The sequence below is a fragment of the Natrix helvetica genome (genome assembly GCF_964273705.1).
Source record: "Natrix helvetica genome assembly, chromosome: 10".
NCBI lineage: Eukaryota > Metazoa > Chordata > Lepidosauria > Squamata > Natricidae > Natrix > Natrix helvetica.
The window spans coordinates 3892882-3919527 of NC_138561.1; the positions used below are offsets into that span (position 1 = coordinate 3892882).

Genomic DNA, 26646 nt, shown 5'->3' on the forward strand with positions numbered 1-26646 from the left:
AGCACTATGATGCAATATATGTCTAAGTGCTACTCCTTCCTTCCTTCCTTCCTTCCTTCCTTCCTTCCTTCCTTCCTTCCTTCCTTCCTTCCTTCCTTCCTTGTGGTTAGAGTGCAGTATTGCAGGCCAACTCTACCCATTGCCAATAGTTCGAATCTCACAAGGCTCAAGGTTGACTCATCCTTCCGTCCTTCCGAGGTGGGTAAAATGAGGACTCAGACTGTTGCAGGTAAGAGGCTGACTCTGTCAACCGCTTAGAGAGGGCTATAAAGCATTGAAAAGCAGTATATAAGTCTAGGTATTATTGCTATGCAGGAGGGGTTACCCTCAAGATGGCGAAGTGGGAGCGGAGGCAACCCTGGCCAGATCAAAAAGAGGTTGCCGGTTACTTCTCTGCATGAATCACTGCTCTAAGCTGGTTTCCTTCCAGGCACTGAACCGGCCCAGCAGTGACTCACTGCAAATTTGGAGGGGGGGGGGGGAACCTAGCTCAAAAGCCTTGCTTTTTATATCCTCTACGAGAGGTTGAGCCCTTCGCATGCCAGACTGATGTGCTTTCCCCCAAAAGCAGAAAGCATGACTCAGAACGAGGGGCGGTCCATGGTAGCATCATTGAGCAGAAAATGAGAGGAGCCTTTTCCTCCCCGCCTCCTCTCCCCCCCCCCCCGGGCAGTTTTACAACCACACATTCTCGGCATGCTAGGACAGAGCTGTTGTGTCTCAGCCCCAGTGAGATCTTCAGATCTGGCACTCAGGCCCTTCAATCCTCCCACTGGCTCCCACAACAAAGTCCTTTTTGTACCCGAGTGGTTTGCAGACAGTAGGGAATTGTCGTTGTGTCCCCCCCCCCAAAAAGGTCTGAAGTGTGGGGGAGTGGCCAGGACAAGAGCCCTAGAAACTTTGCTGTAGAGAGGCTGGGGGTGGGGGGGCTTTCCTAACCACAAAGCTCCCTCCCCTTTCAATTGGAAGAAACAAAGCATTGCATAGTTAATCCTCCCAACCTTCCCCAACCTTGGCCATTTGAAGCTGGGTGGCCTTCAACCCCCAGAATTCTCCAGCCAGCAAGCGACGGCCACAAGTGTGAGGATTGGTTTTAAGTCCCTTTTTTCAGCGTTATCGTAACTTTAGGCAGTTTAGGACTATCTGTATGCAGCACTTATCTAATATGCCTTTAGGTTTTTCTAATTGTAATTTAATCCTTTTATTGTTACAAGAATACATAAATTAAATTATATTTGAATTGATTTTATATTGTTTCAAAATCTAGTTGTAATTTAATCCTTTTATTGTTACGAAAAATACATAAATTAAATTATATTTGAATTGGTTTTATATTGTCTCAAAATCTAGTTGTAATTTAATCCTTTTATTGTTACAAAAATACATAAATTAAATTATATTTGAATTGATTTTATATTGTTTCAAAATCTAGTTTCTCATCTCTTTTCTCTCTGACTTTTCTTCTTTCTCTTTTTCTGAGCTGTGTTTTTAAATATCCACTTTAGAAAGTTTTTTTTTCATATACCAAGATTAGAGAATCCCAAATAGCCATTAGATGGCAGCCAAGATTACTTCACTGTGTCTCTTTGCTGCCATCTAGTGCTCATTTGGGTCTTGCAGCCCAGTATCCGATGCATCTTTAGGCTTAGCAGGAACCCAGAGGGATGATAGGAGACCAGGAAGCAGCATCTGCCATAACTTCTAGTTTCTCTCCACCGCCGTTGGTTTTAACCTCATGTTGTCTTTCAAATACAGGGAGTCCTCGACTTATGACCACAACTGAGCCCAAAGTTTCTGTTGCTAAGCAAGACAATGAGTTTTGCCCCATTTTATTATCTTCCTTGCCATCATTGTTAGGTGAATCATGGCAGTTTTAAGTTAGTAACACGGTTGTTAGATGAATTTGGCTTCCTCATTGACTGCTGGTCAGAAGGTCGCAAATGTGGATCACATTTATTTCTTAGCGCTTATAGACCGCCCCCTCTCCCGAAAGGGACATGACCCCAGGACGCTGCAACCGTCATAAATATGAGTCAGTTGCCAAGCGTCCCAATGTAAATCATGTGACCATGAGGATGCTGCAATAGTCATGGTCGTAAAGTCACTTTTTTCAGTGCCTTTACAACTTTGAACGGTCGTTAAACGAAGGCTTGTAAGTCTAGGATTACTGTATTATTACAGTTATGAATTTCCACCTCGGTCCTCCTTTCCTGCAAGGATTACCTGCATGTATCACAGTTTGCTAAAAAGTGTGTGTGTGGGGGGGGAACCCATGTCCTTCTGAAACCCAACAGATTACTTCAACAATGGCAGGGATGAAACCCCAACATTTTGGGCATCAAACGAGCCGCGGTGGCGCAGTGGTTAGAGTGCAGTACTGCAGGCTACTTCTGCTGACTGCCGGCTGCCTGCAATTTGGCAGTTCGAATCTCAACAGGCTCAAGGTTGACTCAGCTTTCCATCCTTCTGAGATGGGTAAAATGAGGACACAGATTGTTGGGGGCAAGAGGCTTCTATAAACCCCTTAGAGAGGACTGTAAAGCACTGTAAAGCGGTATATAAGTCTAAATGTTGTTGCTATTTTCCTTCCTTCTTTCCTTCCTTCTTTCCTTCCTTGTGGTTAGAGTGCATTATTACAGGCTAACTATACCCACTACTCTCCTGTTCGAATTTCACCAGGCTCAAGGTTGACTCAGCCTTCCCTCCTTCCGAGATCAGTAAAATGAAGACCCCAGATTGTTGGGGCCAATAAGCTGACTCTGTAAACCGCTTAGAGAGGGCTGGAAAGCACTGTGAAGTGGTATATAAGTCTAAGGACTATTGCTATCAAGCAGCTCAGCCCGTGGGTCTCCTTCAGCCTCATCTCCAGAATGGACGTTGGACCACCAAGCATTTCCCACTACCTACACTATTTCATTTGTTTTCCTCCCTGAAAACAGTAGGCTCACTCTGCAGAGAATACTTCAGCCCAGCTGTGTGCTCTGCTCCCCAAAATCAGTGTGGGGGGCGGGGGTTCACACCAGTAATTCCTGGGAGCATCGCACAAAAATCACGGTGTCCCCACGTGACTGGTGACACTGCTCAGAGACAGAGATGCTCAGCACTTTGAGATGGCTGCATTTGACATATTAGTCCTCTTTTCCCTAAACAGCTGCGCTGCTCTCTGACCAAGGAATTTCTCAGCAAAGAATCCATCTTTTTGCTGTAGAGTTCATGAATATTACCAACAACCGAAGATCCAAAAATAAAAATGTAACGTGCATCAACAACTCTTTGATTCCCACCCTTCAGAGAAACGCAGTAAACACAAAAAATAGAATCACTGGGCTGGAAGGGACCTTGGAGATCTTCTAGTCCACCACCCCCTCCCCACGCTCAAAGCAGGGAGATTTTATATCATCCAGGTCAAATCTCTTCTTGAAATTCTTCCTTGATGGAGCACTCATACCTTCTGATTGTTCTCACTGTCAGGAAATATCCCCTTAATTCTAGGTTGGATCTCTCTTTGATTTAATTAGTTTGTCTAATTTATCTATTGTCTTAATGTGATAATTTCACATTATGCAATTGTCATAATTTCAAAATTGCCCTTCTTTTGTGTAAATGCAATCCTTTAGGACGCAAGCAAAGCTACGTTAAAATTAAAATACAATAAATCAAAATACAATAAGGAAATGTTCTCAACAAGTTATCTCCTGGCTCCATTAAAGGTCATTTGGTCTTTATTCTCCAAAAAATGGAAGAGGCCTGTCCATTTTATTTTCTCAGGACTCGAGGCACCTATCCAGCAAAATTTGGATGTCTAGGGATGGAGCATTTCCTTCCAAGAAGGCACCAATGGGCTTTGCTCCCATTTTTTTGCACCACGACTATCCAACCACAGCATGCAAGTTTGTGAGAATCATTTAGCAAGGAAGGCCAGCAGCTGGATTCTTGGATCCAGATGGGAAACGTAACACTGATCCAAGAAACATCACAACACAAGAGGACTCATCCCACCAGCTTGGAATTCTCTTCATGACTCAGAAATTGAGCCTGAGAGAGAAACAGGCCTTCCCACACCCCCTAAATAAGCCCATGAGATCTGAGACAGCTACTCAAAGCCAGGAGGAGGAGTGGGGAGGGGGAGGAGGAGGAAGAGGAGATGAAGATGAAGGAGAAGAAGAGGAGAAGAAGAAAGAGGAGGAGGAGGAGGAGATGAAGATGGAGAAAGAGGGGGATGAGGAGGAGATGAAGATGAAGGAGGAGAAGAGGAGAAGGAGAAAGAGGAGGAGATGAAGATGGAGAAAGAGGAGGATGAGAAGGAGATGAAGATGAAAGAGGAGAAGAAGGAGAAAGAGGAGGAGGAGAAGAAACGTGTTTGGAGAATGCGTTCTTCTCCTCTCCACTTTCTTGCGATGAGTTGGCCTTCTCCAAACTTCTGCATGTGCCAGATGAGTCCTAAGATGGATATGTGGCAGATTCATGTCCAAAGGCCTCCTTCTCCAGAAGAACTGCAAGCCAGCCAAGACAAATTTGGCATACATACACACAGAGAGAGAGAGAAATCTGCTGACGATGGTCCAAGAGAAATCCTCTTCAATTTCTGACTCAAGTACTCATATGCCCTCATCGGAGTCTGTCTTCCCTTCATAAGGCCTATTTTTGACGGAAACACCAACCATTGTCTCCTAAACCGCAGAATGAACGAACGGGCAAAAGCAAAGTAACACAAAGATCATTAAAAGGCCTAGGGAGAACTTGCTCCCTATTTGAAAAAAGGAGGGGCTCAATTTATTACAGAAGCCACCACTAAGAAGTGATTCTTGCCCTCTTAATGCCTACAAAATGAGAAGCTGGGGGAGAATCTCATGGGAGAAGTATGGAGAAGAGACAGAAGAGAAATGCACAGAGTCTTCAGATGCTTTCCTCAAGGAAGAAAGGGCAAAGCAGAGGAAGGGAGGGAGGGGAAGCAAGAGTAGGAGATGAGGTAAGAAGGAGGGGAAGAGAGGAGGAGTGGGGAAAAGAGGAGAAGAAGAAAATAGGAAAGAGAGGAGGAAAGAAGAAGGCAGAGAAAGGAGGTTGGGAAGACGGAAGGAGCCAGGTTGTTGCAAAATAAGATGGAGACACGGGGTGGCAAGAAAGTGGCCCAAAATGTATTTTATATATTTGTAAGAAGATAGTGATAAACATTAATGGTTAATAGATAAGTGTTAATAGCACTTATAAGAATGTATATTTGTGATTGTATTTTTTTATAAAGTTTTTTTTTCATTTCATAACAAACAACCACATATATACTGTCACATAACCAACATTATTTTATATTATTAAATATTTACATCAATTTGTCTTACCATCAACCCCCGAGAATGATTATTGGCTCTCCTGCTCTCCATACACCATATTTGCACCCTACCCATCACTTTCTTCTCCCTCTCTCCTCCTCCTCCCTACCTCCTCTCTTCCCTCTGTCATCCTTCTCTTCTCTGCTTCCCCATCCTCTCTCCTTCTCCTCTCTCCCCTTTCCACTCCTTCTTTCTCTCCTCCTCTTCCCCTCCTGCCCTCTCTCCTCTCCTTCTCTTCTTCCCTTACCTCTCTCCTCTCTTTCATACTCTTCATCTCTTCTACTCTCCATACACCATATTTGTACCCTACCCATCACTTTCTTCTCCCTCTCTCCTCCGCCTCCCTACCTCCTTTCTTCCCTCTGTCATCCTTCTCTTCTCTGCTTCCCCTTCCTCTCTCCTTCTCCTCTCTCCCCTTTCCACTCCTTCTTTCTCTCCTCCTCTTCCCCTCCTGCCCTCTCTCCTCTCCTTCTCTTCTTCCCTTCCCTCTCTCCTCTCTTTCATACTCTTCATCTCATTTACTTGGTGTATTTCAGCCTCTGGGCAATATTTGTGAATGTATTTGAATGGGAAAAATAAGTAACTTTTTCAAAACAAAAAAGATGCTTTCCTCAACTGGCTCCTCTCAGCCCAGATGTCTTAGACTACAAATTCTATAATCCGGTCAGCTATGGGTCATGCTGCCTGAGGATTATAAGAATCGGCGCTCAATACATTTGAGCTGGGGGGGGGGGAGGCAGCCAAAATACCGGCTGTTTCCCACGGGTATCTGCAGGAAATGCCATCTGAGAGATGAGCATCGCGACAGCATCCCTGCCACCGGTCCAAACAGCGATACTTAACGGTAATATCGAAGGCAGCTTTATTTATTGGCTCCTGTTTAGTTGACATGCCTCACGCCAAAGGATCTCAATATGGCTGCCTACAACAGAATCAGCAATTAAATAATGAAGGCACATTAAGACAATTGATAGCTACGTTCAATAAAAAATAAAATGCACTCATTAAAAGTTAAAGTGCCGCCTTCTGCCAGCCTTCGTCTGGGGAGGACTTTTGAGGCACACGGAGGTTGCTTGGGAATGACAGATCCTGATGGATTCCCATCCGCCTTCCAGAAACGAAGCCTAATGGATCCAGGAGATCCTTCCCAGCTGAACACAACATCACCAAATCAAAGCAGTTTTTGGAAAGCAGTTACAGGGACGCCTCAATCTACGACTGCAATCGTGCCCCAAACGTCCGCTGCATAGCGAGACAGTTAAGTGAATTCTGCCCCCCATTTTACCACCTTCCTTGCCGCAGTTGTTAAGTGAATCACCACAGTGGTTAAGTAGAAAGGTGGTTGTTCAGTGAATCTTGCTTCCCCGTTGATTTTGCTTATCAGAAGACACTGGGACCGTCATAAATACGAGTCAGCTGACAAGTGGCTGAGTTTTGATCATGGGGGTGTGGCAATGGTCCCAAGTATGGGGAAAGTGTTGTAAGTCCCTGTTTTCGGTGCCGTTGTAACTTTTAACAGTCACTAAACAAATTGCTTTAAGTCAAGGACTGTCTGTGATTGACACCAGATAAGCCATCGCAGTCTTCCCCAGCCTGATATCCCCCAGTTGTCCTGGCCTACAAGTCCCAGAATTCTCCAGCTACCCTGCGGCCTTCGGTCAAGTGGCTGAGAGTCTCTAGGAGCTGTGCAGACCAGGTTGGGGGAGTCTGGATTATCAACTTAGCATACTGGTGACATGACAGCAGTATTCCGGTATTTGAGGGGCTGCCACAAAGAAGAGAGGGTCAAGCTATTCTCCAAAGCCCCTGAAGGCAGGACGAGAAACAACGGATGGAAATTAATCAAGGAGAGAAGCAATCTAGAACTAAGGAGAACATTTCCTGACAGTGAGCACAATTAACCAGTGGAACAACTTGCCACCAGAAGTTGTGGGTGCTCCATCACTGGAGGCTTTGAAGAAGAGACTGGACAGTCAGTTGTCTGAAATGGTATAGGTTCTCCTGCTTGAACAGGGGGCTAGACTAGAAGACCTCCAAGGTCCCTTTTAACTCTGTTAAATTATTGTATTTTCTATTCTATTCTATGCTATTCCATTCCATTCCAATCTCTATTCCATTCCATTCCATTCTATTCTAATTTCATTCTCCTCTTCTCTTCTCCTCTATTCCTACTTCTCTTCTATTCCTACTTCTCTTCTCTTCTTTCATTCTCTTCTCTTCTCCTCTATTCATACTTCTCTTCTATTCCTACTTCTATTCTATTCTAATTTCATTCTCCTCTTCTATTCTATTCTATTCTCCTCTATTCCTACTTCTCTTCTATTCCTACTTCCATTCCATTCCAGCTGCCTCCAAAGCCCTTCAAGGCAGCCCAAGCAGAGATACACTAACCGCTTCCAAGCAAGGACCTTCGGAGACACGGAGCCGTCTTGCTTCTCCACAGCATGTCCAGGCACGAGTCTCTGGCTCCCACCACCATTCCTCACCCAGCCTGTGGCTGCAAGCTACAAATATTGCACAAGACGTCACACGCCTGCATGCCGAAGAGGGGAAGAGATGAAGGGAAGGGAGGCAACCAGGTGGACCTGCTTTGCGATCTTTGGGTCTTTGGTGGGCTTGGTGCGCCATTCCATCCAACAAAGCAGCACAACTGTCTACTGAGGTTGACCTAGATTGGGCCTCCAACTTTCTGCAAGGACAGAAGGATTTTTCCCATTACTGATTTAATCCGTTCTTTTCTACACTGCCCTTCCGATGGGCTTCAAGGCACATTAAAGCAGAGGGTGTTTTAAAATTTTGGAGCAAAGGAAAAGCCAGCAAAAACTGGGTTAAAAGCTAGTCAAAGCCACTAGAAAAGGGTGTCCTTCGTGATGCCTCTTTTTCAGGAAAGCTGTTAAGGCAGAACCATTAAGGGAGACATTTTCCAAGGACGAGAAAATGTGGATTGGTCACACCTAGAGAACCCCTTGTACAACAGCAAAACCACCCCAAAGGGACAAGAAGCCCCCAGCCCATTGGCTTGGAGACACTTGCAGAGCATTTCAGACCAGCACTGCTGGGGACACCCCAACCCATCAACAGCATCTCTGGCTCTATCCTTGTCAAGACTTGTTTGGATCTTTGACAGCAATGAAGTGTTGACACTTGGCTGTTGTCATAATGAAAAATGACAGGCGTTTCTCCTATCCGCCCATCCACCTCCTAGGAAAATCCTTTTTTCCTACAAAAAGCATCATTTGACCAGGGATCCAGAATGGTGATGGCCACTCGTGCATTGGATGAGTTCAAACTCAGGCTGAACTCCCCAGGATGCTTTAACCTGGATCGCCCTGTAGAGGAAGGGGAGGGATGCAGGGCACTCCATGCCTCTTCCAATTCTGATTTCAATCAATCAATCGGAATAGAGCTGGAAGGGACCTTGGAGGTCTTCTAGTCCAACCCCCTGCTCAAGTGGAAGACTTTAGACCATTTCTAGCAGGTGGCTGTCCAGTCTCTTCTTAAAAACCTCCAGTGATGCAGCACACACAACTTCTGGTGGCCAACTGTTCCAGTGGTTAATTGTCCTCCCTGTTAGGAAGTTTCTCCTTAATTCCAGGTTGCTTCTCTCCTTGATTAGTTTCCATCCGTTGTTTCTTGTCTTTCCTTCTGGTGCTTTGGAGAATAATAAGAATGGAATGGAATAGAATGCAGAATGGAATGGAATGGAATAGAACACAACACAACACAACAGAATGCAGAATAGAATGAAATAGAATAGAATAGAATAGGATGCAGAATGGAATGAAATAGAATAGAATAGAATAGAATAGAATAGAATAGAATAGAATGCAGAATGGAATGGAATAGAGTGCAGAATGGAATGCAGAATGGAATGAAATAGAATAGAATAGAATAGAACAGAACAGAATAGAATGCAGAATGGAATAGAATAGAATAGAATAGAATAGAATAGAATAGAATAGAATGCAGAATGGAATGGAATAGAATAGAATGCAGAATGGAATGGAATGGAATAGAATATAATAGAATAGGATGCAGAATGGAATGAAATAGAATAGAATAGGATGCAGAATGGAATGGCATGGAATAGAACAGAACAGAACAGAACAGAATAGAATGCAGAATGGAATGAAATAGAATAGAATAGAATGTGTAATGGAATGGAATCTAGTTGACCTCCTCATCTTTGGGGCAGCCCCTCAAATACTGGAAGACTGCTATCATGTCCCCTCTAGTCCTTCTTTTCTCTAGACTGGCCATGCCCAATTCCTGCAACTGCTCTTTGTGTGTTTTTGTCTCCAGGCCTTTAATCATCTTTGATGCTCTTCTCTGCACTTTTTCCAAAATCTCAACATTCCATGCTGAAGAAACACTGAAGAGTCATGAATAATGGTTGAGTTTTGGACGTGAGTGTCCATCCCTTCCCCCATAAAACACAGCTTAGGTAGATCGGGCAAGGAAGATCCTGCTTCCTGGACAAAAGCCTTGTAAATAAAAAATGAAAGAAAGCCTTGGGGAGACGCATCCCCCACCTCCCTTAAGTGCTGCAGGGAAATTAGGCGCAGCCCAGGAACAGCAGCAAGAAAAATGCGCCAGTCTGACATGCATTCACGTTACACAATACGGGCAACTATTTTATCTTCCTCTCTTGTCAGACGCCCCTGTCAGAATAATCTGCAACACGGATCCTGGGTTAGCCAAAATCTCCTAAGGGCTCAGGAAAGAAAAGAAGCGTCAAACTGGGGCAGAGAATTTCCCAGAAGGCGGCAAATCACCGAATGGGTGTTGCAACATTGCAACACAACCTAAATTACGCTTAGGTGCAGGGTTAGATTCAAGCATGGGTTGGGTCTCGATGCTCATATTGTCATCCCCCCCCTCACTGTGGGTTGTACCAGACCACCATCAATGGGGACAGAAGAGTCTTCTTGGGTCTAGCCAAGAGTTCTCCTCATCCTCCATGGACCTCCATGGTTCTCATCAAGAAAGAAGGGAAGGGAGAGAGAAGGAGAGAGGCCTGACTCAATGTCAAAGGCGCATGGAACGCTGTTACCTTCCCACCAAAGGGGGTCCCTATTTTTCTACTTGCATTTTTTACGTGCTTTCGAACTGCTAGGTTGGTAGAAGCTGGGACAAGTCACGGGAGCTCACTCCGTTGCGCGGCGCTAGGGATTTGAACCGCCGAACTGCCGACCTTTCTGATCGACAAGCTCAGCGTCTTAGCCACTGAGCCACCAACATATTCCTGCATTAATTCCTTGCAATGACAACCAAAGCAGAGACTTCTGGAGAAGGCCATGATTCTTCACCTTTCTTTAAATCCAGACTTCCTTGTGTTTGCATTCAACCTTCCTAGAGGGAAAACAGCTGGTTGCCTTTACGCCACAAATCTAATCTGCTTACTGTGATAAACCTCTTTTAAGGTATGTACATTATATTAAATCTTGGGCTGACCAAAGAGACTGGCTTCACAGTGCCCACTAAAACACAAAAGAACCAGCCAAGCTCAGCATGCTGGGCAGATGCCGACACCAGGACTTCAACAGTCTTGTTAACCATCTTGTGTGAATCCGGACGAGGAGTGAAACTTTCCTCCGATGCCTGGCTTGACCATCTCACAAGACGGAGGTTGTTTTGCGAAAGGAATCGGAGAAGAAAACCAAGCTTTGCTCACCCCCTCTGACCTCCAAGAAACAGAGATACAGGTAATCCTCAGCTCGGGACCACAATCGAACTGGGACTTCCATCACTAAGCAAGACGGTCATTAAATCTGATTTTATGACCTTTTTGGGGGGAGGGGGGGCAAGGTTGTTAAGCAGCTCACACCGCCATTCAATGAATCCACCGATTTGCTGGTCAAAGTTGGCTGAGAAGATTGCACATGACAAGATAAATACATCCTCGTCATGAGGTCCATCCCTACAGCACATTGGGCAGCAAGGGATTTCCAACCATTTGGATCATTGGCAGCATCTTCGACATTGTCCCAAGGGACATTAATGATCTTAAGATCTTCCTTAACTGCTTGGCACCAAGTTTTCCAAGGCCAGACACATTTCCCCTTTCCTCCATGGGGCATCCAACGTAGTGCAATTTTTGGATGCCATATGTGAGGTACAGACAGTCCTGGATTTACGACCACAATTGAGGGCAAAATTTCTGTTGTTAAGTGAGACATTTGTTAAGTGAATTTCCCCCCCTTTTGCAACCTTCCTTGCCACAGTTGCTAAGTGAATCACTGCAGTTGGTAAGGCAGTAACACGGTTGTTAAGTGAATCAGGCTTCCCTGTTGACTTTGCTTGTCAGAAGGTCGCAAAAGGGGATCACACACAGCCCCAGGACATTGCAACCGTCATAAAAGTGAACCGGCTGCCACGTAATCTGAATTCTGATCCCGTGACCGTGGGGATACTGGCAAAGGTTCAATTGTGAAAAACGGTCGTAAGTCACATTTTTCAGTGCTGTTGTAACTTTAAACGGCCAGGAAACGAATTACTGTAAACCGAGGACTACCTGCATCGAAATGAATAGTCCGATATCAAATTGGAGTGGCAGCAGCTGTTTTTCAACGCATGCCCTCCATCTGGTCTATTGGGCAGCCACAAGGATTGCCACGAGGGTAAAACGCTTGAGGTCGTTGTACTGACTCAACGTAGGCTCGTGAAATATGGAAGTGTACAAACCAAGAGGATGAAAAGGTTAAATGTTTTCCAACAAGGCTGCTTGAGAAGAATCCTCCGCGACTCATATTATGACCACATCACTAATGAAGAGAGACAGGTAGTCTTGGATATTGATCACATGGCTACAGGATGCTGTGACAGCGCTAAGAATGAAGACCACTTTTTCAGTTCCATCATAACTTTGAACAATTGCTAAATTCAAGTTCGTGCGTCGAGGATTACCTGTACCCAATTTGGCCACAACATCAAACAATAAGTTCTAAACACAAGGAGTGTTGACGTGGGAATGAGGCTTGGTAGCTTTTTCAAACTCTACATGGTTGTGTTTCCAGATTTATAGGCCAGCTGGCTATGAGGCAGAACAATGTGGAGACTCTGGAAAGAGTGCAGAGAAGAGCAACAAAGATGATGAGGGGACTGGAGCCAAAATATATGAAGAACAGTTGCAGGAACTGGGTATGTCTAGTTGAATGAAAAGAAGGACTAGGGGAGACATGATAGCAGTCTTCCAATATCTCAGGGGCTGCCCCAAAGAATAGGGAGTCAGGCTATTCTCCAAAGCACCTGAGTGTAGAACAAGAAGCAATGGGTGGAAACTAATCAAGAAGAGAAGCAACTTAGAACTGAGGAGAAATTTCCTGACAGTGAGAACAATTAATCAGTGGAACAGAAATTGCCTCCAGAAGTTGTGAATGCCCGAACAATGGAACTCTTTTAAGAAGATGTTGGATAGCTATTTGTCTGGAATGGTATAGGGTTTTCTGTCTAAGCAGGGGGTTGGACTAGAAGACCTCCAAGGTACCTTCCAATTCTGTTATTCTATATTCTCTTCTATATTCTAGTAGATCAGGGATCTCCAAACTTGGCAATTTTAAGACTTATGGACCTCAGCTCCCAGAATTCCCCACGCTGGCTGAGGAATTCTGGGAGCTGAAGTCCGTAAGTCTTAAAGTTCCCAAGTTTGGAGAGCCTTGGACTAGACATGGTTTCCCAAACTCATCCACTTTAAAATTTTGCAGATTTTAACTCCCAGAATTCCTCAGCCAGCGAGGGGAATTCTGGGAGTTAAATTCCCACATCTTAAAGCTGCCAACTTTGAAAAACAGTGGATTAGACTGATCCAGCCAATGAATGCCACAAAATTTGCCTTCCTTCCAAACTTTCAGCAAAAGGATATGCAACTCTTTAAAATTTTGGACATTACGGTACTACGGAGTTACCCCATTTGAAAGAAATAGAAATTCCTTTCTATTTCACAGAAATGGCAATCCGTTCCCATGCATTAAATTATTTTAAATTTAAATACATGGGAAGGAATTACACTCCCTGCGTTAAATGAAATCAAATTTTAATTGAACAAAGGCTACCAGATCTGAACTGCGTATCTCCAGACAGCCACTAGAAAGCAGGAACGAGAGACGGAAGAATCTACATTTCAGCTCTCTTGATTTTTGCAGCCCTGCATTTTACTGAAACATTAACTTGGTTTTGTCCTGTCCTGTCCAAATATGGAGTGGACATCCTGGCATTTTACAATGGCTTTTCGGCTTGACATGGCCTGTCGTATAATTGACCCCAGGCTCCCTGGACCACAAAGCTGGCAGTCCATTTCAGAAGGATGCTTTGGCTTAAAAGCTGTCGTCGCCAGGATTTCGTTAGCCTCGTTCTCTCTCGGGAGTTTTGAACTCACGGAGGGTGAGAATGGAAAAGTCAGGAGGCACCAAAGCTGGGAAATTCCTTGTGACAAATAATCTTAGGTTAAGAGGAGGGCTATGTAATCCTTTCGTTTAAGACCGAAATATGGATGGAGAGGGGAAAGACTGAGCCGGGCCGAAGATTCACACGGAAATACCATTTTTGGCGTCAGAGGCAACACTCTAGGGAGCTTAGAAGAAAAGAGGAAACAATCAAACATAAGTAAATATCAGCAGCTTCAAATATACATAAGATTGTATTTATAGTTTCATTCACTTGAGGGTTTAAAATCCTCTGCCAAGGAAGGATCATTCTTATTTTTTCTGATGCAGATTTAATTCCTGTTCTTGACTTACAGCCGTTCCTTTAATTACCATTTGAAGTTACAAAATTTATGTTTATGTTGCTAAGTGAGAAAATTGTTAAAGTGAGTTTTGCCCCCTTTTACGACCTTTTTTTGCCACCGCTGTTAAGAGAATCACTGCAGTTGTTGAGTTAGTACCACGGCTGTTAAGTGAATCTGGTGACTTAGACTTGGCTTATAAAAAAGTCGCAGAAACCGGTCCCATGGCCCCAAGGCATTACAACCGTCATAAATATGAGTCAATTGCCAAGCATCTGATTTTTTTATCACGTGACCACGAGTTGTAAGTGTGAAAAACGGTTACAAGTCATTTTCACTAAATGAACTGTTGTAAATTGAGGACTACCTGTAAATCCAGAAGGAAAGGATCAAATGACAGGTAGCCCTCGACCTGTGACCACAACTGAGACCAGAATTTCTGTCGCTAAGCAAGGGGGTTGTTAAATGAATCACACCAAATTTTAAGGCCTTCATTGCCATGTTTTGTTAAGCAAATCACTACAGACATTAAGTGAATCACACGGTCATTAAGCCAATCTGGCTTCCCCCATTGACTTTATGATTGGCGGAAACAGGCTGGGAAGCTCACAAATGGCAATTATGTGACTTCAGGATGCTTTGACACACCTCACACCCCCAAAAGATGGCAGCACCTGAATTGGCTGCAAAGGTGAAAAGTTTTTGGAAACTCCCAAGATTCAATACAATACAATACAATACAATAGCAGAGTCGGAAGGGACCTTGGAGGTCTTCTAGTCCAACCCCCTGCCTAGGCAGGAAACCCTATACCGTTTCAGACAAATGGTTATCCAACATCTTCTGAAAGACCTCCAGTGTTGGAGCATTCATAACTTCTGGAGGCAAGCTGTTCCACTAATTAATTGTTCTCACTGCCAGGAAATTTCTAAGTGGCTTCTCTCCTTGATTAGTTTCCACCCATTGCTTCTTGTTCTACCCTCAGGTGCCTTGGAGAATAGTTTGACTTCCTCTTCTTTGTGGCAACCCCTGAGATATTGGAAGACTGCTATCATGTCTCCTCTAGTCCTTCTTTCTCTTAAACTAGACATACCCAGTTCCTGCAACCGTTCTTCATATGTTTTAGCCTCCAATCCCCTAAACATCTTTGTTGCTCTTCTCTGCACTCTTTCTAGAGTCTCCACATCTTTTCTACATCGTGGTGACCAAAACTGAATGCAGGTGTGGCCTTACCAAGGCCTTATAAAGTGGCATTAACCCCTTCACCTGATCTTCACGTGATTCATTTTTCTTGCTATGTACATCTGAACTAGACTGTGTTGTTTCTCTGTGTCCTATATATGTGGGTATATGCATAATATTGTATTTATTTATTTTGGTATGTTTACCTAGCAAAGGTGACCCCTTGAGAGCTGCATGCAACGGAATTTCATTTTAATGTGTGCCAAGTTCATTCCAAATGACCAGAAAGTTATTCAAAGTCTGAATCCATGCGCAACCATTGTAAAATACAGGCTGGTTGCCAAGGGCCCAAATTCTGATCATGTAATCGTGGAGATGCTGTGAGGGTCTCAAGCTGTAAGGACCCGTCACGAGTCTCTATTTTGTCAGTGCTGTTGAATAACTTTGAATAGCCGCTAAATGAATGGTTATTAAGTCGAGGACCACCTGTACGGAAATGCCAAATTCCTTCCTCCTCTTTCCCGATTAAATGCAGGCCTCGGAATTTTCCAAATTATCGGCCTCATCCCTGGGAGTCAAGCGGAGAAAATAGCCAGCCAGACGTTTGATTCCGTCAGACGTCTTTCTCAATTAAAGGCTCACCGTTTTTATCCCGGCCCAGCACCAAAGCTCCGAGCGTGGCAGATCAAATGACCAGCAGTGGATTGCTGAAGTTGCTTAATTCTGGCCACTGCCAGCAACTTGCTATATAAGAGAGTTAAGGTAAGCATGGCCAACGGACACCGAGTCTCTCTCTCTCCTTCAGTCCTGACGCAGGCAGCAGCGTTGTTCAAACACACAAATCGGAGTGCTCGCTTCCTTCTGCAAATAGACAGCCTGACAGCTGGCCATAGCCTGCCTGTGGATTGCGCAGCTCATAAGGGAGGGGGATCCACAAAGCATCGAGCAGGCTATCGGAAACACGGGAGGGCTTGCTTCCTAATGAATTTGCTTCCGATGGCCTCCCTAGCATCGAAGAGCAGTGTTTCCCAGCCATAGCAATTTTAGGACGTGCGAACTTCAACTCCCAGAATTCCCCAGGCAGCATGCTTTCTATGGCCTCTGCAGCTCAGCAGAACAGTGTTCCCCAGCCTGATCAAGTTTAAGATGTGCGGACTTCAACTCCCAGAATTCCCCAGGCAGCTGGGAGTTGAAGCCCGCACATCTTAAACTTGCTGGGAAACGTTGTATAGAAACCAGTTACATTTTATCCCGGTGGAAATCCAGGGACTTTAGCCCAGCGCTGGGACTGCGGCTCTGGAGCGGCTTCCTGCCAATTTCCATAACTCATTTGAACAGGAGTTACCCCTGATGCATTTAGAAAATATTGCAAGCATCTCTGATGTCAGCACAAAGTGCTGGAGCATAAAACACTGCCGACTGTTCCTTCCAAATCCCACTGGCTCCCACATGTGTTCAATTTGTCCTATCAGGACCGCCGCTGAAAGAGGAGAGAACACACCGTTTCCAGCTCCATGGCCTTGAAACACATAAAAAGGGAGCAGAGCTTGGAAAAAAAGAAAGCAGCGACTGCATTTCGGTCGGAATTGATTTCAATAAAATGCAATTCGAAACAAGCATTCGGTGGGTTTAACAATTTCCTTTTTCCGCCACGTTAAAAAAATTGGATATGATAACTGAAAAGAAATGAAAAGAAGGACTAGGGGAGACATGATGGCAGTGTTCCAATATCTCAGGGGCTGCCCCAAAGAAGAGGGAGTCAAGCTATTCTCCAAAGCACCTGAAGGCAGGAGAAGAAGCAATGGATGCAAACTAATCAAGGAGAGAAGCAACCTGGAACGAAGGAGGAATTTCTTGGCACTGGGAACAATTAATCAGTGGGAACTGATTGCCACCAGAAACTATGAACGCTCCAACACTGGAGATTTTAAAGAAGAGATTGGACAGCCATTTATCCGAAATAGAAGAGGGTCTCCTACTTGAGCAGGAGGTTGGACTAGAAGACCTCCAAGGTCCCTTCCAGCTCTCTTATTCCATTAACTGCGTGTTGGAGAGATACTTAAAAACTGAGCATCAGGTTTTGGGGTCATTCATTCACACCTGAGCTCTATAGGGAAATTAACCCAACGAACGGTTTGTTCTAACTGTTCCTATGATACATCTTGCAGGGGGCCGCCAGAAAAAAAGGAGGCATTTGCAACTCAGCAATCTCGCTTCATCCAGGGTCAAAGCCCCTCGGAGACCCTCTTGCCCCCCCCAAACCTCCCAGATCATTAAGGAAAGCCCAGATGCTTAAATGTGCTTGCAGGGATCACAGCTTTGCCTTCCCTCTGCCTTTTAACTTCTCCAATCACATCCAGCCACCAACAGATGCGGCCCAGGCAAAAAAAAAAAAAAAACACCACCCCAACAAGGCCAACACACCATTTAGAGCTTGTGCTGACTCGAGAAAGCGATTCATGCTGCATTCTAGTACACCAGAGCAATCTCTCTCTCTCTCTCTCTCTCTCTCTCTCTCTCTCTCTCTCTCCTTCCCGCCCTCCCTCTCTCTCTCTCTCTTCTTCTAAATAGGCAGAAAGGAAGGCCAATTCCTCCCACCCTCCATCCACTCCAGGCTAGGAAACTTTCTTCAGCAACTTCTACACCACCACCACCCCACTCTCCAAATAGGTAAATGCCCCAAACTGATTGCGCTGCAACGGAGTAAGGTGTAAGGCGGAGGAAGGTAACAAGCTAAGCCGATGAATCACGCCAGGATGAAGTTTCTCCGCTTTCCCGCTCCGGCTCTTGGGAGTGAATGAAGCCGGGCTTATAAATCACGGCGGAGCACTTCAAAGCGAGGGCTTCTCCCGCCTGGCTCTTGCAAGGAAACCCCCGGCTAAGCGTTTTATGGCTGGCTGAAATGCGCGGACGTTTCCAGCCACACACAGGGCGAAGGGCTGCCCAGTTGCCGGAGAGCAGCGCCTGGTGCCATTCTGGGCATGTTTTTCTCCGGGTAAAGTGGAGATGGGAGGGGGACCAGGGGGGAAGGGCTCGCTCCTGGGGGGTCTTATCTAGCCAGCAGCCCCAGGAGATACACCCCCACCCAGAGATGAATTGGGGCCACCAAAGCCCCCCCCCCGCCTTTGGGGTGCAAGCGACGGCAAGGCTTGCAGCGAAGGGTATCTGGAACCCGGGAAGGTTGGGGAGGGGGCTTCCACATTAGGTGCAGCCCCCTTCAACCGAGCAACCCATCCCGAAGACCGGCGGATCCTGTCTGCCAGCGGGATCTGAGCCAGGCAGGAGCGAGAGCCGCGGAGGCGAAAGGCGAAGAGTGGGGGGGGGGGGTTGTTCCAAGAGGCCCCCTCCCCTCTTAGCGCTCCGCGAGCCAGGCCCGCAACGGCAAGAGCCCCAGCTCCGCTTCTATCGCCCACCCACCCTCCGCTCCAGAGAAGCCGGCCGCGGGCGAGTCTCCGCAGCCCCGGTTCCGTCTCCAATCAGCCCCTGATCGGACCCGCCTGCCCCGCTTCCCTCCCCGGACTTTCCGGGAGCGGAGGACCCGCATTCCGCTCCCCCTTCCAAGCCCCGAGCGGCCACCCTCGGCTCCCGCCGCTTTCTCCCAGAGCTCCGGCAGGCCCGCCGAGGAGGAGCCCCGACGAAGCGGGAGCGAAAGCCGCCTCCTGCCCGCTCCGTCGCCGCCACCTCCCAGGCCCGCCCGGCCTCTTCCTTGCCCTCCGGAGGCTGGGCGGGCGTCGGGAGCAGCCGGACCTCCCTCGGCCGGCGGAGAAAGAGGCCAAAGCAGCGGAGCGGGCCCCAAGTCCAGCCCGGACCGGCGTCCCCGTCGCAGCGCTCCAGCCTCCCGGCCGCCTTCCGTCCCGCGCCTTCCGCAGGTGAGGCGGGCGGGCGGGCGGGCGAGCTCGCTCTTCTCTGCCCGTCCTGCTCGGTCCCGGCCGGGCGGGCGATCCGGGCGTCTTTCCCAGGCGGGCGGCGGCGCCCCCTCCCGCGTCTCGGCCTCCCCAGCGGCGGCGGCGGGGACTCACCAGGTAGTTCATCTTGCCGGCCGGCGCGGCTCCTGGCGCGGCGGCAGTGCCCGCTGGCTGGGCGGCTCAGCGCATGATCCGGGCGGCCGAGCGAGCAGGGCCGAGGCCGAAGCAGAGGCAGGCAGGCAGGGAGGCAGCCCCCGCGGCGCCTGGCGAGGAGGAAGGGGAGCCGGAGCCCCGCTGCCCCCGCCCCGACGCCCCCAATTGGCTGCGGCCAAGGCGAGGAGGCGGCGCCGGCGGAGGGGAGGCCGGGCGAGGCTGCCTCCGACTGGCACCGGCGGGGCCTCCGGGGCGGAGGGGGGGGCGGGCAGCGCTCTGGCCGCGGGGCTGGGCGGGCAGACAGAGGCGGCTTGTCTGACGCAGCTGCCCATGCCCGCCCGCCCGTGCCAGGAGGAAAGGGGCTCGCAAGGCCGCCCCGCTCCGGCTGCGGTCACGAGCAAGCGGGCAGCGGGGTCCCCGGCCTGCCCCAACTCTGCCCCAGTTTCAGGGTAAAAAAAGAGGCTTGCCTCGGAGCGGCGAAGAACTACAGGCAGTCCTCGTTTTACTGACCGCTATGGAGCCCAACATTTGCGTTGCTAAGTGAAACAAGTGAGTTTGGGCCCGTTTGACGACCTTTCTTGCCCTGGTTGTTAAATGAATCACTACAGTTCTTAACGGGTTGTTAAGTGAATCTGGCTTGCCTGTCGGAAGGTCTCTGAAGTGGATCACAATGACCCCAAGGCCCTGCAACCGTCATAAATCAGAGTCAGTGGCCAAGCAGTTGAATTTGGATCACTTGACCATAGGGATGCTGCAATGGCCGTAAGTGTGAAAAACGATCGTAAGTCCCTTTTTTCAGTGCCGTTGTAACTTTGGAAGGTCACTACATGAACTGTTGTAAGTCGAGGACTACTTGTACCCTTGGTTTGCCCCAAGCCGGTGCTGTCCTGAAGTTGGATCACACCTCCCATCATCCCCAACAGCATCGGCCTCCACCAGAAGTCGTACCGAAGGAGAGGGGCTTTCGCTGAGCGAGGTGTCCGGCCTCCAGCCCCGTCTTCCTCCCTACAGAGGGGGATGAAACAATTTGGACTGCACTGCAGGATTGTGTGGCTCGGCTACATTGAGGTGTAAAAGCACTGAGGATTTTTGAAACATGCTTAGTAACCTCCGTATCCATATCACAAGTAGTTGTGAGATGTGTTTTTATCTTCCTCCCGGCTGATAATCCTCACTTTTGCATCCATCCCCTTCTCTGGTGTGCGCAACCCTCACCATTCCTGTAAAACACGAAGGCATGCGCTTGCAATGCCACTTCTGCTGTTCCCCCACATGGGCTGCCCAGGCGGACTGACCATGTGGCTCACGGCAAGCCCTAACCTTGTGGAAGTTGTGGGAGCTTCATCACTGGAGGCTTTCAAGAAGAGATTGGACTGCCATTTGTCAGAAATGGGTTAGGGCTGTGATGGCAAACCTATGGCGCACGTGTCACAGGTGGTGCATGGAGCCATATTTGCTGGCACACCAGGCACCTTATTTTTGCCCTTCCGGAGTGCCATGGGAGGCTGTTTTCACCTTCCCCGGGCTTCAGGAAAGCCTCCGGAGGCTGGGGAAGGCAAAAAACAGACCCAAACTTCCACTTGGCCCATTGGGGCTGTTTTTCACCCTCCGAGACTCCGGAGGCTTTCCTGAAGCCTGGGGAGGGCAAAAACAGCTGCAATGAGCTAACCGGAAGTTTGGAAATAAAATGCTTTCGGAGGGCCTCTGGAGGGCACCGGAAGTCCGTTTATGCCCTCCCCGGGCTTCAGGAAAGCCTCCAGAGCCTGGGGTCGTGCACACATGTACGGGAGGGGGTCACTCGTGCATGCGCAGATAGGCGAAGAGGATTGAAGTGGTGTGGGCACGATTGTGGCACGCCATAAGGAAAAGGTTCGCCATCACTGGTGTAGGGTCTCCTGCTTAGGCAGGGGGTTGGACTAGATGACCTACAAGGTCCCCTTCCAACTCTGTTGATCTGCAATCTATAAGGTGCAGACTTTTGCTGCTGCCACACAAAATAGAGCATGGAGAAAGAAGCGACTGGCAGGGGCTGGTGCCTGGGAATGGCCTTCGCCAGATCCTTTGGCTCCTGTGGTTCAAGAAGGGTGGCAGCTGTTGGGCTGGGAGACAAGGCTGCCCCACAGAAGCCACCCCATTGGATGAAGCATCCCACTGGCGCATGGCGCGCCCAGGTGGCGTTTCAGCGTTCTTCCAGATAAATAAGCCCGTCTGGGGATTTGGGCAGAGGCCCAGCTTTGCAACCAAGCTGCCAGTTGGGTGCCGCTGAGCTCTGGAACAGGTGAGGGAAGGAGAGGATTCCAACAGGTGTTAAGAGGCAAGGATATTTGGGGCCAGATGCCTTCCCCAACTGAGTGTCTCCAGACCCCTTGGACTACAGCTCCCATGATTCATAGCCAGAGTAGCTGCCCCACGTCCAGGAAATGGGATTGGAGAGCCATTGTATCTGGCGGGGGCACCACAGTGGGCTGCACAGGATGGGGAGAGCAACAGTGCTTACAAATTCCCACAGATGAGACACGGTTGTAGGTTCACACAGCGGAGAGGCGGAGGTCTTTTGAGGAACTCAACTACTGAGGACTTCAAGACAGAAGCTGCTTTTCCACTATTTTTTCCCAATTTCCCATGTCTAGCATTTGTTGGTGGCCTCCCAAGTACTATCCAGAGGATCAGTGTTTAATTATTAGAAGGTAGAATGATAGGGCTGGAAGGGACCTTGGAGGTCTTCTAGTCCAACCCCCTTTTCAAGCAGGAGGCCCTTGTTTCCCATTGCTTTCCAGATCAGCCAAAGTCATTAACCATCACCCGTTGAAACTTGGGTTAGTAAAACATACTCATTGCACTCCTGCCTTCCACATCCCACAAACCCTCTTCTAACGGAACAGCCTGGTTCAGTCACGCTCCGATGGACTTCCCTTCCTACCTCAGTCTAATACGTTCTGCTCTGCAGATGGAAAACAAAGGGTTAAGTCAGGAAAGGTGGGGGGACTTGAGAGGGGTCAGGACTGCCTCTTACATAGAACATAGACTTATAAGGCTGGAAGGGACCTTGGAGGTCTTCCAGTCCAGCCCCCTACTCAAACAGGAGATCTTATACCTTTTCTGGACAAATGGCTGTCCAATCTATTGAAGAACTCCCACAATGGGACAATGATGGAGCACCCACAACCAGTGGTGAAATTCAAAAATTTTATTACTGGTTCTGTGGGCGTGGCTTGGGTGTGGTGTGGCTTGGTGGGATTGGCGTGGCTTGAGCGTGGTGTGGCTTGGTGGGCATGGCAGGGGAAGGATACTGCAAAATCCGCATTCCCTCCTGATCAGCTGGGACTCGGGAGGCAGAGAATAGATGGGGGCGAGGCCAGCCAGAGGTGGTATTTGCTGGTTCTCCGAACTATTCAAAATTTCTGCTACTGGTTCTCCAGAACTGGTCAGAACCTGCTGGATTTCACCCCTGTCCACAACTGCTGGAGGCAAACTGGTTATGTCAGCGTTCCAATTATCATCCAGAATTAAATCAGAGTTCAAGGCACAGCTTTCATCAAAGTTCCAATTTAATGAGAGACATGTTGGTACAAACTGTGGAAACCCGAATCTTAAAGCTTCCTGGGGTTCCCACCCAGTTGAAAGTTCATCCTCTTGCCCCCATACCCACAAGTCCATCACATGATCCAATCTTCCTCTGCCACGCTGGCATTTCTACCCATCTAGTTTCGGTCAGGCGCAGAGGTGCGGAGACAAAAGATGACCTTGGCTTTCTAGAAAGGAATGTTTTATTTTGACAACAACACATTCTGCTCCTTACTATTCCCCCTCCCAATTACTCCACTAATGAAACAGCATAGAAAAATAATAGAGAGTGGGGCAGGCCAAAGACCCTAAAAGGAATATAACTGTAGGCCTGACAGGTTAATTGTTCTCACTGTCAGGAAATTAATTCTAGTTTTCTCTTACACCCCTCGCAAAAGGCCAGGAGGAATGAGAAGGCTGGACTGAAATGCATTGGGACGACTGGAAACCAATGGCCCCTGTGCATGTCACCTATATTGGCCACCAGAGATGGATGATCTCAAGCTGGACCCAGAGCAAGCTCTCTAAGTGGCAGCGTTCTTGTAAAATGGCATTGGTGAAGCCACGTGCTTGGACGAAAAGCTGACACTTAATTGCGTGTGGACTTTGGAGCAGCTTCTATGCTGGGTTGGGCACACCCATGTGGGGGAAAAACAGAAGGTTGTGCCCTGCAGGGGTGGGGATTTCCTCCCTCGGCCACATTTCCGTTTATGGGAAAAGCACATGGCCCGTTCTCCAGAGATTCCACAGGCTCACCTGACCTGCTGAAGTGAATCTAATGTGAACCCAACCAATGGCGGTTTACTCAGTTAGCTAGGATAAAACAAACCATGGCTTAATAAGAATATGTTTTGCATTCATCTTACGACCTTGAGATAATGGGGGGAAAGCCACCTGATCTTTCTCGGACATGGAAATATCCAATTATTGATGCTGGTTTTTTTTTTGTTTTTTTTTGTTATAACTTTTTGGGCACCGTTTTATTTTTCAGGAGCAAGGTCATGGGGGAGGGGCATTTGTGTGAGGGTTTGTGTTCCCCAAATAGTTGGGGAAATATGGGTGTGTTTGAAAGAGGAAAGAGTCGGCATTTTGGGTTCATTTGTGGATGAATAACGTGGTGACGGCATCTTGTTCTTCAATAATAGCTGAGCACCCTGGAAGGATCCAGGGAATATTTTTCATTTTATTTAAGAGGCTTTTAATTTAAAAAAAATGAAATGGAAGATTGGCTTGCCCAAGGGGGTGACATCACGCTTACTAATAATTCTCATGAACCCCACCTAAAGCCACATTAATTGTGGCCAGAGAAGAGGTGACCTCAGTTCACCCCTACGTTGCAAGATGCAGAAGAATGAGCCAAAACAAGATTTTTCATCTGGTTTCCAACAAATGCATATTTCGTATTGAATGCTATCCCTTTACTCTCACTTTTCCTCCCCTTTTAGAAAAGAAAAATACTTGCCAAGCGGATTCAGAACCAGGGTGCTACCCCTGGAAATGCAGAACAGGTTTCCCCTTTGTTATGGTGTCATTTGTCAAGGAAAATGGAATTTAAAAGTCAAGTTGATGCTCAGAGGGGATAGCTGAAGGGCAACAGTACATAGAAATAGAACAATCCGGTTGGAAGGGACCTTGGAGGTCTTCTAGTCCAACTCCCTATCCCTGTGACGGCATGTGCTTCCTGCCGGCCAGCTGGTTTTCAGGTCTCTGCTGCACACGTGGGGGGCGCATGTGGGAGATACATGCACATGCATGGGGTGGGGGCATGCACGGGGTCACGTGTGCATGCATAAGGACGGGCATGCATGGGGGGGTGGGGGCGCATTGCATTATGGGTATGCACACGTGCATTTTCAGCACTTTATGCGAAAAAGGTTAGCCATCACTGCCCTATGCCATTCCAGACAAATTCAGTCTCCTCTTGAAAAACGTCAGTGATGGTTGTCCCAAAGGGGCTTTTTTCAGGAGGCAACTGGACTTTCTTGTTTTTTTTTCTTTTGAAGACGTTTCGCTTCTCCTCCAAGAAATTTCTTCAGCTCTGACTGGATGGTGGGGAAGGGAAGGATTGATACTCCTTGCAGGCAGCTGGTCATTTGCATCCTTCTGGAGGATCGTTGAGGCCACTTGGAGTCTTCTCTGTGTCTTCAGGGTCACCTGAGTGGTGCAAATGATTCCTGTAGTCTGCAATTTTTTCCCTCTGGAAATCCATTCCTACTCCCACACCATTCCAAGGGTGTCCATCCCACATTATGTAGCTAAAAGCCTGTAGAGATTCTCAGTCCTCCAGGTCATGGTTGACCCAAAGGTCCTTTTGCTCCTGAAACATCCAGGGCCTAGGCTCCTGATGGCAAAACTATGGCATGCCATATTTGCCGGCTCTACGGCCCTCAGCTTTGGCGCACAGCTGGTTTTCATCCTTCCGTAGAGCCGGGGTAGGCCATTTTTTGCCCTCTCCAAGCTCCGGAGGCTTTCCTGGAGCATGGGGAGGGCGAAAAACGGCCTCCCCCAGCCCTCCTGTTCTCGGTGTCAGGAAATTTCTCCTTAACTTTAGGGCTCCTTAACTTTAGGGCTCCAGAGAACAAGAATATTGGGGTGTTACAAAACTAGTTCCTATCATCTGGCTGCCCTTTGGGTCAAGAAGCCCAAGATGTTGGCCATGCAACCATATGAAAGACGCCCATGAAATAGCTGTCAAGGGACGGCCACCTTGACTTGAGCTCCTCCTGAGGACACCCCTGCCTGTGGCTCCAGCCTGAGAGTCCTGCCATGCGGGTTCCCAGCCCTCAGCTGACCTCTGGAGGAGCACAATGCTACCTCAGTCAGGCAGCACCGATCCTTGCTTGGGGAGAGGCATTCCAGCCAAAGCTCCAACAAACGAGGATTGTTTTCTCCCAGGAGAGCGGATTCTCCCGCAAGCCACTCCGCTTCAGGGCTGGAATTGACAGCTGGAAACAGAGACTACGGAGGTGTGTGTGTGGTGTTTGTGGTCTCCAGAGTCCCGCTGTGCGAGAAAAAAATGGTTCTAGCTGGCGTGTTGCCCAACTCTTCCTCTTCCCTTCAAGATTTGAGGGCTTCTAGACTAGAGTAAAGGGATATGGTGGCTCAGTGGCTAAGATGCTCAGCTTGTCGATCAGAAGGTCGGCAGTTCAGCAGTTCGAATCCCTAGCGCCGTGTAACGGATTGAGCTCCCGTGACTGGTCCCAGCTTCTGCCAACCTAGCAGTTCGAAAGCAGGTAAAAAATGCAAGTAGAAAAATAGGGACCAGCTTTGGTGGGAAGGGAACAGTGTTCCATGCGCCTTCGGTGTTGAGTCATTCCGGCCACATGACCATGGAGACATCTTTGGACAGCGCTGCCTTTGGGCTTTGAAACAGAGATAAGCACCGTCCCCTAGAGTCGGGAACGACTGGCACATTTGTGCGAGAGAAGCTTTTAGACTAGAGTTCAACCTTCCAGGCTGTGCAGATCGGAGAGGGGATGGAGTGCTTGTGGCACATGCTAGCCCGCTGCTCAGACAAGTAGAGATGTGCTCATGCTCGCCCACCACTTCCATAGCCCGGCTGCTAGTGGCCCATTATGGGCTGCGGACTGGGAGTTGGGGACCCGTGCTTATTGTTATTCTTCGAAGACGTTTCGCTTCTCATCCAAGAAGCTTCTTCAGCTCTGACAGCAGAGGTGAGGTTCAGCAGGTTCTGACCAGTTCTGGAGAACCGGTAGCGGACATTTTGAGTAGTTCGGAGAATGCCACCTCTGGCTGGCCCCGCCCCATCTATTCTCTCCCTCCTGAGTCCCAGTT

At 48.0% G+C, this 26646-nt stretch overlaps 1 protein-coding gene across 1 annotated transcript in view; it reads right to left on the reverse strand.

The window, feature by feature from the left end:
* BCAR1 (BCAR1 scaffold protein, Cas family member) overlaps positions 1–19408 on the reverse strand; it is a 55236-nt gene extending 35828 nt beyond the window's left edge. The window contains exon 1 of the mRNA XM_081963015.1: positions 19249–19408. Coding sequence (XP_081819141.1) covers positions 19249–19260 — 12 coding nt within the window. The 5' untranslated portion in view covers positions 19261–19408. The remainder of the gene's footprint in view (positions 1–19248) is intronic.
* Between the last annotated feature and the right edge of the window lie 7238 nt (positions 19409–26646).